At 38.4% G+C, this 14,791-nt stretch overlaps 2 protein-coding genes across 4 annotated transcripts in view; one reads left to right on the top strand and one right to left on the bottom strand.

Moving 5' to 3' along the window:
* Positions 1-9,623, top strand: part of cog5 (component of oligomeric golgi complex 5) — a 115,521-nt gene extending 105,898 nt beyond the window's left edge. For both annotated transcript variants that reach the window (XM_063072545.1, XM_063072546.1), the window contains 2 exons: positions 5,335-5,414; positions 8,475-9,623. In XM_063072545.1, coding sequence (XP_062928615.1) covers positions 5,335-5,414; positions 8,475-8,589 — 195 coding nt within the window. In that variant the 3' untranslated portion in view covers positions 8,590-9,623. The remainder of the gene's footprint in view (positions 1-5,334; positions 5,415-8,474) is intronic.
* Positions 9,624-9,808: 185 nt separating this feature from the next.
* Positions 9,809-14,791, bottom strand: part of hbp1 (HMG-box transcription factor 1) — a 52,874-nt gene continuing 47,891 nt past the window's right edge. Inside the window, exons 10-11 of one of the 2 annotated variants that reach the window (XM_063072548.1) lie at positions 12,561-12,702; positions 9,809-10,679 (exon numbers count right to left, since the gene is read on the bottom strand). In XM_063072548.1, the coding sequence (XP_062928618.1) occupies positions 10,662-10,679; positions 12,561-12,702 (160 nt within the window). In that variant the 3' untranslated portion in view covers positions 9,809-10,661. The remainder of the gene's footprint in view (positions 10,680-12,560; positions 12,703-14,791) is intronic. The other variant, XM_063072547.1, reaches the window with a different exon arrangement.

Below are 14,791 nucleotides of genomic sequence, written 5' to 3'. Positions count from 1 at the left end.
TAGCAATACATAGAAAAATAGGTGCAGGAGTAGGCCATTCAGCCCTTCGAGCCTGCACCGCCATTTATTATGATCATTGCTGATCATCCAACTCAGAACCCCGCCCCAGCCTTCCCTCCATACCCCCTGACCCCCGTAGCCACAAGGGCCATATCTAACTCCCTCTTAAATATAGCCAATGAACTGGCCTCAACAGTTTCCTGTGGCAGAGAATTCCACAGATTCACCACTCTCTGTGTGAAGAAGTTCTTCCTAATCTCGGTCCTAAAAGGCTTCCCCTCTATCCTCAAACTGTGGCCCCTCGTTCTGGACTTCCCCAACATCGGGAACAATCTTCCTGCATCTAGCCTGTCCAATCCCTTTAGGATCTTATACGTTTCAATCAGATCCCCCCTCAATCTTCTAAATTCCAACGAGTACAAGCCCAGTTCATCCAGTCTTTCTTCATATGAAAGTCCTGCCATCCCAGGAATCAATCTGGTGAACCTTCTTTGTACTCCCTCTGTGGCAAAGATGTCTTTCCTCAGATTAGGGGACCAAAACTGCACACAATACTCCAGGTGTGGTCTCACCAAGGCCTTGTACAACTGCAGTAGTACCTCCCTGCTCCTATACTCGAATCCTCTCGCTATAAATGCCAGCATACCATTCGCCTTTTTCACCGCCTGCTGTACCTGCATGCCCACTTTCAATGACTGGTGTATAATGACACCCAGGTCTCGTTGCACTTCCCCTTTTCCTAATCGGCCACCATTCAGATAATAATCTGTTTTCCTATTTTTGCCACCAAAGTGGATAACTTCACATTTATCCACATTAAATTGCATCTGCCATGAATTTGCCCACTCACCCAACCTATCCAAGTCACCCTGCATCCTCTTAGCATCCTCCTCACTGCTAACACTGCCACCCAGCTTCGTGTCATCCGCAAACTTGGAGATGCTGCATTTAATTCCCTCATCCAAGTCATTAATATATATTGTAAACAACTGGGGTCCCAGCACTGAGCCTTGCGGTGCCCCACTAGTCACCGCCTGCCATTCTGAAAAGGTCCCGTTTATTCCCACTCGTTGCTTCCTGTCTGCTAACCAATTCTCCACCCACACCAATACCTTACCCCCAATACCGTGTGCTTTAAGTTTGCACACTAATCTCCTGTGTGGGACCTTGTCAAAAGCCTTTTGAAAATCCAAATATACCACATCCACTGGTTCTCCCCTATCCACTCTACTAGTTACATCCTCAAAAAATTCTATGAGATTCGTCAGACATGATTTTCCTTTCACAAATCCATGCTGACTTTGTCCGATCATTTCACCGCTTTCCAAATGTGCTGTTATCACATCCTTGATAACTGACTCCAGCAGTTTCCCCACCACCGACGTTAGGCTAACCGGTCTATAATTCCCCGGTTTCTCTCTCCCTCCTTTTTTAAAAAGTGGGGTTACATTAGCCACCCTCCAATCCTCAGGAACTAGTCCAGAATCTAAGAGTTTTGAAAAATTATCACTAATGCATCCACTATTTCTTGGGCTACTTCCTTAAGCACTCTAGGATGCAGACCATCTGGCCCTGGGGATTTATCTGCCTTCAATCCCTTCAATTTACCTAACACCACTTTCCTACTAACATGTATTTCGCTCACTTCCTCCATCTCACTGGACCCTCTGTCCCTTACTATTTCTGGAAGATTATTTATGTCCTCCTTAGTGAAGACAGAACCAAAGTAATTATTCAATTGGTCTGCCATGTCCTTGCTCCCCATAATCAATTCACCTGTTTCTGTCTGCAGGGGACCTACATTTGTCTTTACCAGTCTTTTCCTTTTTACATATCTATAAAAGCTTTTACAGTCCGTTTTTATGTTCCCTGCCAGTTTTCTCTCGTAATCTTTTGTCCCCTTCCTAATTAAGCCCTTTGTCCTCTTCTGCTGAACTCTGAATTTCTCCCAGTCCTCAGGTGAGCCACTTTCTCTGGCTAATTTGTATGCTTCTTCTTTGGAATTGATACTATCCCTAATTTCTCTTGTCAGCCACGGGTGCACTACCTTCCTTGATTTATTCTTTTGCCAAACTGGGATGAACAATTGTTGTAGTTCATCCATGCAACCTTTAAATGCTTGCCATTGCATATCCGCCGTCAATCGTTTAAGTGTCATTTGCCAGTCTATCTTAGCTAATTCACAGCTCATACCTTCAAAGTTACCCCTCTTAAGTTCAGAACCTTTGTTTCTGAATTAACTATGTCACTCTCAGAGTGGAGTAGGCCCTACCAGCCCTTTGAGCCACACTGCTCTAGAAACTCTATAAACCCTAACCTAATCATGGGACAATTTACAAAGGCCAATTAACCTACCTGGTACATCTTTGGACTGTGGGAGGAAGCTGAATGACCCGGAGAAAACTCATGCATTCCACAGGAAGGACTGCATAGACTCCTTACAGAAAGGTGCTGGAATTGAATTCCGAAGTCTGGAATGCACCAAGCTGTAATAGCATCCCACTAACTGCTACACTACCGTGGACCCCTTTTTTGGATTACCTACAGTCCCAATCCACTAAAATCATGAAAGGACTCGAATTTTATAGTTGTGACAACTGGTATTTGTGCTTTTAGTTCAGCTTCCTGTTGTTACAATCTGCCATTATGGCATAGATCCTGGGTCTCTGTGGCACTGCCTGTCTTCAGTATCATGCTTTGTTTACCTATCTGTTAAATGCTTTGTTTCTTCCAAGTGCAGCTTAATTCTAATGGTTATAAAGAAGGACTTTATATTTCAAAGAATGAAGAGTCTACTGCCCTTATAGTAACTCAAAAATCACCAGAGACAGAGTTTTTAATGAGAAGACTTTGCTACTTCAAGGGCAAATAAAGGGTGAATAAAGATGGATGTCTTTCTACCGTGTGTGTTTCAAGTCAAAATTTGAACTAACCCACGCAGGAAATGATGTTTTTTTTAAAAAAAGGCTTACGAACAGGGAGCGATGTTTGTACAAAACTAACTGCATACAAACTGAAGAGTGCCTCTAGAGGCAGAATACTGGATCACCTGACATCCAGGATGTCAAACTTAACTAATGAAACTAAAAGTCAAATGATCATTTAATTAAGACTTTGGCAAAAGAATGGACTGTCTCAGAAACTACTCTTGAAACAGTATTTAACTGTTCTTGCTTTGAAAATGTCGTCCTTGATGACAAGATTTCCTATGGTGACATCAGATTGAGTGGACACGTGCTCAGCCAGAATGACGATTGGGTGAGGTACCTCTGAAGTGAGTTGTGCTCTCTTAATACGTCCTCCAACTCAGCGTAGCCCCTCCAAGTCATGAAAGTAACATAGTTCAGTAAGGTAACTTTGGATTGGGAGAGGTTCTTTGTGATGAACTGAACGTCCTCTGCATACAACTATCTTTGAATAACACGGATTCTAACCTTTGCCTGATTCAGTTGCTCTGCGCTGAGACATTGCTTACAAATCTCCCAACCACTGCAAAGTCTGCCTTTGGCTACTCTTTATTTGTGATTCGAAAGAAGGCCTCATCTTTAATGGAAGGTACCAGCTTACAATCATCTTCCGAATGACAGAAGACCAACTTGCATGAATCTGATTGAGCAGTGGTAGTTATGTTGGGGTGCCTGGTTTGCTTACCCACAATCTTCTCTTTCTTACAGATTCTACTCTGAGATTCTGAAATGACTTGGGTGTCCATTCTCCTGGACATTAGTCTTGAACATACTGACAGTGGTTTGATGAGCTCCATCAAGGTAGACTTCACCCATGATGACCCAACCTAGGTCCAGTTGTTGGGCATTAGGTGTGTCATGCTGACCACCATTCATATACCTTATTGTGCATGGATGGTGTCTCTGCCAAGCAACAGGAGAGCTCCAGCAGAAGAGTCAAGCGGGGGAATCTTGACTGCTGAGTCCTTAAAAAGTGGATGACTGTATGCAGCTTCAGGGGCTGGGACTTCATCCCTGCTGTTGGGAATTTGGTCGCTGATCTCTCCTCCTGTTAACTCCACAAATCCACTGGCTTTTCTTCCAACAAATTCTGGTGTCTCGGAAGATGTCTTTAAACTGTATGAGGAGACTGAACCTTGGATACCGAATGCAGCAAACAATGTTGACTTTGGCAATGACACATTGCTCTGATCATCCAATAACACATATGCCTTCATTTTTTTGCTTAGGATATCCTTTTGGGTAGATGCTGGCTAGACATATTTTAGAGCAGGATTTGCCTTGATACCTTTCCCCATATCTTTATGCATGAGGAAGTAGCTACGTGCAATGAATGCTCAGCTGGTTCCCCGCCGTGCTCTGCTGCGGGTGTGTTGGAAGTGATAATAACCCAAGGTGCTGGCCCTGAATGTAGAGCCAGCGGTTTTTCTCTGAACCATCTTCATTTCCTTAGAGAGTGCTGTTTCTTATGGACAGGTCATTGACTGTTGGGGTTTGTGGCAGACTTTTCTACTTCTGTTTTGTTGATTGTGATATAGGTTTTGGTTTATCCTGCTTCGACTAGAGACCTCTCTTTGAATGAGGTGTTGCTGGAAGTTGAGAGCATAAAACTAGGGCCATTTCACATTTCCGTGTGTTGGGAGAGAAATTTCACAAAGAACAAACATGGTTGATAAAGGGCATGATGCTTTGTTTTATACTCGGACATTTCAGTTATCCACTGTTCTTGCATGTTGTTCAGTAGTTTCTCCACTGTAGGGTTCATTCCTTTTACAGTGTCCAAGAAATAGGTAACTCTTGTTTTTTGCGGCTTGTAGTTCTACAACAGATCTGCATGCTCCAGTAGCTTCCGCGGTTCTTTGTGTGAGAGCTTTGATAAGTTGTTGAGTCTGCTGAAGTTGAAATCTGAATTAACTCAGCAGGAAATTATGTAAAAAAAACAGCTTCCAAACAAGCAGTGATACTTGTACAAATTAAACTGCATACCATACGAACAGCGCCTCCAGAGGTAGAACAAGGGTCATCATTCATTTCTGCACATGTAATACTGTACTCTACTGAAAGGCTGTATAATGAACCTTTTTAAAATATCCCTGTTTAAATTTCACTTTTCAATTTTTCTGTTTTCTGATATACGCTTATCCATTTTTCAGTTGAACTTTTCTCATTATTGGAGCAATGTTATTATAGATTGTAGGAGTGTTGGGCAAGGGGACACATCTCAATTTCCATGTTATTTAAAAATTCCATCATAAGGTCAGAATTAAGTTATCTGTATTTACAGTTAAAAGAATTTTGTGTGTATTATACAATTTTTAAAAGCTTCAGTTATACAATACAGTAATTAAGAGCTGTGGAATTGTTACAGAGAGCAGAGTGGTCTGTAGCAAGGTATTCTCAGTGGCTTGACGACCATCCGTCAGAAAAGGATCGATTAATTCTCATCAGGTAATGTCACTTCTGGAGTTATTGTAAAGCATGTTTACATGGAGATCTCTGAATAAATGGGGGCCAGTGTATTGGTTCTTTATTGTCACATATACAGTGAAAAACTTGTCATGCATACCGCTCATACAAATCAAATCATTACAGTGCATTAAGGTACAATAAGGTAAAACAATAACAATGCAGAATAAAGTGTAGAGGCTACCAAACAATGCAATGCAGGTAAATGATAAAGCATACGATCTTTACAAGGTAGATTATGAGGTAAAGAGTCCATCTTATTGTACAAGATGTCATTCAAGGGTCTGGTAAGTTGGACAGAAGCTGCCCTTGAGCCCGGTGATGTATTTTATCTTCTGCCTGATAGCGGGAGGGGAGAAGAGAGTATGTCCAGGGTGCTGGGCCCTTTCATTATGCTGGGTGCTTTACTGAGGCAGCGAGAAGTATAGACAGAGTCCGTAGAAGGGAGGCTGGGTCAGAATCAGAATCAGGCTTATTATCACTGGCATGTGATGTGAAATTTATTAACTTAGCAGCAGCAGTTCAATGCAATACATAATAGAGAAGAGAAAAATAAATAATAATAAATAAGTAAATCAATTACAGTATACGTATATTGAATAGATTTTAAAAAGTGCAAAAACCAGAAATACTGTATATTAAAAGTGAGGTAGTGTCCAAGGGTTCAATGTCCATTTAGGAATTGGATGGCCGAGGGGAAGAAGCTGTTTCTGAATCACTGAATGTGTGCCTTCAGACTTCTGTACCTCCTACCTGATGGTAACAGTGAGAAAAGGGCATGCCCTGGGTGCTGGAGGTCCTTAATAATGGACGCTGCCTTTCTGAGATACCGCTCCCTGAAGATATCCTGGGTACTTTGTAGGCTAGTACCCAAGATGGAGCTGACTAGATTTACAACCCTCTGCAGCTTCTTTCGGTCCTGTGCAGTAGCCCTTCCATACCAGACAGTGATGCAGCCTGTCAGAATGCTCTCCCCGGTACATCTATAGAAGTTTTTGAGTGTATTTGTTGACATGCCAAATCTTTTCAAACTCCTAATAAAGTATAGCCACTGTCTTGCCTTCTTTATAACTACATCAATATGTTGGGACCAGGTTAGATCCTCAGAGATCTTAACACCCAGGAACTTGAAACTGCTCACTCTCTCCACTTTTGATCCCTACATAAGGATTGGTATGTGTTCCTTCATCTTACCCTTCCTGAAGTCCACAATCAGCTCTTTCGTCTTACTGACATTGAGAGCCAGGTTGTTGCTGCGGCACCACTCCACTAGTTAGCATATCTCACTCTTGTACACCCTCTCATCACCACCTGAGATTCTACCAACAATGCTTGTATCATCAGCAAATTTATATACAGTATTTGAGCTATGCTTAGCCACACAGTCATGTGTATGTAGAGAGTAGAGCAGTGGGCTAAGCACACACCCCTGAGGTGCGCCAGTGTTGATCGTCAGTGAGGAGGGTATGTTATCACCAAACCGCAGAGATTGTGGTCTTCTGGTTAGGAAGTCGAGGATCCCATGGTGTGCTTGTGGTCATATGCAGAATGGTTGCCATACCTAGCTGTTATATATCCACACAAGATGCTTTCAATGGTTAATCGATAAAAATTGTTGAGTATCAACGATAGGCCAGATTTCTTTAAGGAAGCAGAGTTATTTGTGGGCTTTCTTGGCTGTGACATCAATGTAGTTGGACCAGGACAGGCTATTGCTGATGTTCAGATCTAGGAAATTGAAGCTCTCAACCTAAACACTGTTGATGTAGATAGGAGGACGTGCATCACCCACCTTTCTAAAGTCAGTGACCAGCTCTTTAGTTGACATGTAGGTATATGCAGTAAATTGTCAGAAAATGTTTGTAGTTTTTCCAATATTATTGCAGAAGTTAAAAGCTTATGCTATAGGAGGGTACACATGCATGGACAGAAAATTACCTGCCTAACAAGGAAATTCACATGTATCAGTTTTTCTTCTAGTTGGCAAGATGTAGCAATTGACACAGATCAGCTCTGCAGGCCTCATACTTTAATTTACATAAATGACGTATCAAGTCACAGAAAGATTGGTTGCTAGATTTGCTGATGACAAAGAAAGTAAATTCTGACAAGGAGCCAAAGAAGGTATAAATAAATAAAAAGATATAAATAAATTGAGTGGTCAAAGATGGTAAAATGAATATAACTATTTAATTTAGCAAAAGTTTTAAAGCATATTATCTAAATATGAACGATTCTAGAGCTCTGAATTGCAGAAAGATCTGGGTGACCCAGTGCATGATTTGCAGAAGCATGGTATTAAGATACAACTAGTAATTTGGAAAGCTAATAGAATATTATCCTTTACTGCTGAGTGCATCAAATACAAAAGTGGAGATGGTATGCTTCATTTATGTATGACACTGGTGAAATTACATCAGCAGTACTGTGTGGTCATGGTCTCATCAGGCAAAATTAATTTATTGGAAGCAATTCTGTGATGCTTTATTTGACCCATTGTTCGGTTTCTTTTGAAGAGACTCACCAGCTTCGGCTTGCATCCACTGAAGTTCACTGAACTGACAAGGAATTTGATCAAAACCTACTATGAAGTTTTAACAGAATTGAATTGTATTGACTTTACTACTTACATCCTTCATATACATGATTAAAAATCTCTACATTATATCTGTCTAAATGTGCAATTTATATTAAATAGTATGTACAAGAAGATAGTCAATATAAAATAGAAATACAGTTGTGTCAGCATGAGTTAAGCAGTCTGATGGCCTGGTGGAAGAAGCTGTCCTGGAGCCTGTTGGTCCTAGTGTTTATGCTGCGGTTCCCGGATGCTAGCATAAAGAGATGATGTTTTGTCAATTGTTATACTTTTATTGCAAAGCATCATTATGATAGTCCAACACTACTTCATAATGGACTAGCTTCTACCATAATATTGATATTTAATGTGTCAATTAGTTGTAATAGAAAGTACTATTGGTTATGATTTTAATTTTTTAATGAATATAATACAAAAGTGAAGTTCTGTTTTCTTTTTTACAGAGGTGCTCTTGAGGCTTATGTTCAATCAGTACGAGCAAGAGAAGGGAAAGAATTTGCTTCCGTTTATCCAATAATGCTGCAATTGCTCCAAAAAGCCATGACTTCAGTACAGTAAATAAGTTTTTTTCCTGAACCCAAGCAGGATTTGCTGTCTGTTTAGATAATTCATAAATGTGACATTAATTGTTAATTATTAACTTTCTGGTGTTATAACTTTTAATTTTACTGGAAAATTTTATTTTACTTTTGAGAGCAGTATAATCTACTTTGGTAAATTAGTTAATGAGGTGACTTGGTTAACGGAAAAAGAGGCTACTATTTGAATGATGCATAAGATATCCTTACATCAACTTTAAGAATTGATGTTTAAATTTAAGATTACCATGAACTGACTATATTGTGGATCCAATTATTAAACGATAGTTTATTGAACTTGGTGAAAAAGCTTCTCTGGGGCATTGCTTTTAACATACTGCCATTCACTAAACTCCTGAATGAACCAAGAATCATACCTAAAGTAAGCATTTAATTTAATGCACAGTAGATATGATGTAAACTAATCAAATCTGTAATAAATTAAACTAATTCAGCAGTTCTGATTACAATGCTGGGATCAAAAGCAAAATGAATTTTGTGAGATAAGCATAACTTACAAAATTGTTTAGATTTATTAAAGATGTCAACTCTGTATACTGTTTCTTTAATGTTACTTCACATCTTGTTACTGAACATAAAATCTTAAGAGCTATTAACCCTTCCCATCGAAAGTTATGTTTTTTTTTGTTTCAAGTCCTGTCAAAGATTCAGTTGAAATGTGTTTAGTTCAGCAGTGCAAAGTACAGTCATTCCCGACTCTCATTACAGCATATTAAAAGTATGGCTAAAGGAAATGCCACGCATACTCTCCTGATTGCTGCAACTAACCCTCTGTCTTATGTGGGCAGAAAATCAAAGGTACAGGAAGGACAAAAGAGTTAAACAGTTTAAATAATAGTCATGGTTGTGGAGAAAATGGTGTTGCTGTAATCAGTCAAATGATAGTGTGCCTATGTTAATGTTTTTAAACTTTCGTCGTGATGCCCTTTGTTTGAATAAGTCACTTTAACCCTTAAATCATATCTGTTCATTTTACATCAGCCTATGCACACAATCAACTTCATAGGGGTAATAACTGATAGATGTTAAGAGATGTCAGGAAGAAAAAGTAATTGACTCAATAAAGTAACTTCAACAAGACAATGCAGCACAATTTTGTACATAAATTTGTGAATAGATTAAGAAAACAAATCCAGACATTTAACACTTTACATATTTATTTGAACTTGAATACAATAATTTTTTTGTGCAAGAGTTCCTGTGGGAATAACAGCCTGCATAAAGACATAAATTTACTTGAGTTAAAGCAGTTTATATAAATGTTGATCTGTGACTATGAATATCAACACTGGGTGGCATAAATGCCAATCCATGAAAATGACTCAAGGAGACATTCTCATTTTTCATAATATTGCAAGAAACACTAAAGTGCAATAGTCCTTAAGCACAATGGCAAAATTGTGGCCCACGTGCTTGTTGTGCCCCAATTTATGAATACAAGCCTCGAGTTTTATGGCAACTTTTGTTGGCTAAAACACCACAAAGTAAATTTGGGAGCATCCCTGCTACATATACTAATTCCCCCACTGTTTGCAAATAAAGTTAATTGAATTAAAATTGTGCAATATAATAAGTGATACAAATCATGATACAACAGTAGTTATACAGAATTTAAACTTTACCCATTTACATTCTTAAAAATAGACATCTTTATATACCAACTTTCCTCCCTTAACTTAGCACCACAGGATTTTTTTAGTACAAAGTTTTCAAGCCTAAAAGCTATATTTACCTGAAATAATCTTTGACTGAACTTTGGAAGAATGAGGAATTATGGCCATTTACAATACACAATTAAGAAAGTCAGAAAGATTAAATGCTTAAGATTTACAACACTATCAGCTATTTATATAAAAAGCAAACTATACTCACTTTATTACAGTTATCTAAATATAGATTTATCACAAAATCTTCAAAATTAAAACTGAAATATATAGATACATTGAGTCTTTTTGCTCACTTGCATCCAGTTTTCTAAAATTCATTCCAAATGGTGAAAGTAGAGGATAAAGTGGGTTTCTAAAAGTCTGGTTACTGCTGCTGCGAACCCTGTTATAAAAGAAACAAAAAAATCAATATGACAAGTTTAATTATCCTAGGGATGGCTCTGTAATTGTATGTGAAGTGTTATACATAGACAGGGGTCAACATGACCAAAAAAAACCTCTGAACAATATGAACTATTGATTCTACAAATTAGTTCCACATGTGCAAATTAATTCAATGGGTAGGTTACAGTGCCATGATACCCACACCTTATCAATTCCCCAAAAGGAAGTAGACCACTGACTATTCTCAGTATTCATTATACACAGAAAAAAAATTGCTTTGCTGCCAGTTTAAAAAAAAACTACCAGCAATGGTATTGATGTAACAGAATAAAGAAACACGACTAACGCAAAGTACTTTTTAAGTGGAAGAGAAAATGGAATAATACTGAAAAGTACAACAAAGATAGAAAACAAATATATCGAGTAAAACATCATACACAAGTTTGAGATTTTTTAAATCTACTGCAGTAGGTACTCAAGTGCCATTTTGCCACTTCAGCCTGCAAAAGCAAAATAAGTTGGCTGCTGGAAATGTGAGAATAGAAAATAATGAAAATACTCAAGACAATATTGACGTATTGATGAACAGAGGAACAAGGTTAACATTTGCTTGATAGCCTTCTATACAAATCAAGAATAACTTGTGTACTCAAAAAGCAATCTCAATTACACTATCTTCACTCTCATCCATCATGTGTGTCAACATCAATTTCCACCTTATCCTTCATCTCTTAGCTTTGCCACTGCCAATTCCACCTCTCTAAATGCATGATTGTCTAAATTTTGACATTCTAGTGTGTTTTTAACTTTACAGAATAAGGGTGCTTAAAATGAATCACATAATAGCTACTGCCTTCTCTACAGAAAACGCATTTCAAAATTAAACAGAGGTATCTGATCACCTTAAATACCAACAGCAATGGCTTCAGTGACAACAAAGAATTGCTAATTATTGCTATACTCTAACAATGAAAGAATCACTTTAGTTGGCAACTATAATTCTATTATCGCAAACAGGAGGAAATCTGCAGATGCTGGAATTTCAAGCAACACACATAAAAAGTGCTGGTGAACGAAGCAGGCCAGGCAGCATCTATAGGAAGAGGTACAGTTGACGTTTTGGGCCGAGACCCTTCGTCAGAACTAACTGAAAGAAGAGATAGTAAGAGATTTGTAAGTGGGAGGGGGAGGGGGAGATCCGAAATGATAGAAGAAGACAGGAGGGGGAGGATGGAGCTAAGAGCTGGAAGGTTGATTGGCAAAAGGGATACGAGAGGGTCATGGGACGGGAGGCCAAGGGAGAAAGAAAGGGGGAGGGGTGAAGCCCAGCGGATGGACAAGGCGTATAGTGAGAGGGACAGAGGGAGAAAAAGAGAGAGAATATATAATAATAACGGGTGGGGTATGAAGGGGATGTGGGGCATTAACGGAAGTTAGAGAAGTCAATGTTCATGCCATTAGGTTGGAGGCTACCCAGACAGAATATAAGGTGTTGTTCCTCCAACCTGAGTGTGGCTTCATCTTGACAGTAGATAGACATATTAGAATGGGAATGGGACATGGAATTAAAATGTGTGGCCACTGGGAGATCCTGCTTTCTCTGGCGGACAGAGCGTAGCCGTTCAGTGAAACGGTCTCCCAGCCTGCGTCGGGTCTCGCCAATATATAGAAGGCCGCTTCGGGAGCACCGGATGCAGTATATCACCCCAGCCGACTCACAGGTGAAGTATCAGCTCACCTGGAAGGACTGTCTGGGGCCCTGAATGGTGGTGAGGGAGGAAGTGTAAGGGCAAGTGTAGCACTTGTTCCGCTTATTATTAAGTAAAGAGTATTAAGAGGTTAAAAACATTTGAGAACACAGATTATTTTAAGTACTTACAGAGTTGCTTCGTTTTCTTTTCCAGCAGTCTGGGTTAAGGCGTTTTTGTTCCTCTGCCAGAGCCTTGGCTTCCAATGTATAAATTCTCCTCTCTTCATTTTTCATCATTTTCCACTTGTCACCTAAGATTACACTGATGGCCCTATGTAACAAGTGCACTATATTAGACCAAGATCATACATGCAAACTAATATCTAATTTACATTTCTTTGATTACACATGTAATCCGATCTTAAAGTGTGCATCACCACAAAATTACCAGTATATTTTCATGCAAATAATTCTCCATTCGTGCAAATTATTGTAAGCAGAGCACAATAATTTCATTAAAACTGAGTTTGAATGAGAAGTACATTTTGAATCTATCAAGTGTTGTCCTTTATTAAACTCTGTTTTAAATTTTACTGTTAAATGGATACTATATCATGCCCATCATTCCAACTGAGCCAGTAAACCAAGGTAAGACCAATCTCAGTAAATGATGTCCTGACATTCAAAAACAGAGTGGTCTTGAAAGTTGTAAAAGATCTGTCTGTGGGATCACTGAGGATTTCAGATGACTGGTATATGTGGCATTGCAATACATGCTGATTTAAAAAAGCATCAATCCAAAAGCAAAACTGAGGAATCTACATTGCATTCTACATGAGGTAAAATTTAATTTTGCTCAGAGTAAATACAGTACAGTCCCATCTGAGGATACTAATAAAGGCAAAATCAAACTAGTTTGTTGAGAGGTACTTTAACAGATTACCAAGAATTTAACTGGAGTTTTTAAATCAGTTGATCTGTCACAACTCAGATGTTTGCACTCCTTAATATAAAATGTAATGACTTTTTAAAAAATAATTGGTTTGAATACAAAGGAACTCTACAAACCTTAAAGAATTCAATCATTTCAACTCAACTTCATTCACATTTTACCTTCTGATCCCTTAACTGGAAGATATGCTATCATTTGCCCCAAACACCAATTATCCAATTTATTTATTTATTGTTCAATTATATTGGCTGTTTAATACCAATGACAGACAAAAATAGCCTCACCAAGTTGCAAAACAACAGCTGCTAATACAACGGTATTATGTGATATTATAAAAGGCACTCTCGTGACCTCTTGTGGTAGAATATTTGTTTAAATGTATGCACGTTGGAAGCCACTAATGTCAGAGCTACGAAGTTCACTATCATCAAAAGAAGTTAGGAGGCTTTTCATCCTTTTATTTACAAGCTTTCTCCAGTTATCTAGGCACTATTTTCTCAATGTGGGTTTAAGAGCCAATTTGATGCTTGGTGAGCAAATCAATTAGGATAGTAGATTAAGATGTTCTACAATTTGTCAAAAATCACAGAATGTTTGCATTATCTTGACCTGAAACTGCTTGTAACATTCTCTCTAATGCTTAAGGGGCAGAAGAATAAATTATACTTGTTGAAACATACATATAACTTTCCACCCTTAGAGGCTGGCATTTTATAGTGCAAACTATTGCTCAATATATTCTCAAAACAAGCTTTAAAAAAACTGACCAAAATAGAAAACCTTCCCCTCCCCAGTGTGTGATCTGCTAAGTCTTGTGTTGGATCTTTTAATACTGAACTAGCTGAATTTTATGCTTTAATTATGCTTGACAATCATGTTGTAAAGTGGTGAAAATTTCTTAAACCCATGACAAATTAAATGATTAATTGTTTTCTATTACTGTGAGCATTAGTAATTGTGAATTGATTATTGTAATAAGTGCTGTGCAAAGTACAATTACAATCATATAATTACAGGAGTGCCTTTTAATGTAGAGTCAGTCCCAAAGGATGTTCTACCATCTTTAAAAAATATCCAAAACAATACAAATTCAGAGTTGGAATAGTGGCTCCCAACTGCTGGATAAAATGGCTCTAAATTCTCGTGATTATACTATATAAAACTGCCCTCAAATGCTGACCCTTATTTGCTTTTTGTAATAATTTCCTTTACAAATGGGGAACAAAATGGAGTTCACAGTATCTGACAATTATGCTAACTGAACCAATTTTATATTAAGAAACAGTTCAGTGATGGATGATCCAAAAAAATAAGAATCTGGCACAATTTCCAGAGCTTGATGTAATAGATACTTGTGTGATATACAATAATCGGTTGGTTACTATGAAAAGTGGTGCTCCACTATTTAGAGCTCGATGTTTTTCTATATGAAAGGTAAAAACTACATGCACTTCCCCAAATGGTTAGT

Source organism: Mobula hypostoma, chromosome 20, assembly GCF_963921235.1.
Source record: "Mobula hypostoma chromosome 20, sMobHyp1.1, whole genome shotgun sequence".
Taxonomy (NCBI): Eukaryota; Metazoa; Chordata; class Chondrichthyes; order Myliobatiformes; family Myliobatidae; genus Mobula; species Mobula hypostoma.
This window is presented reverse-complemented; position numbering and strand designations above follow the sequence as displayed.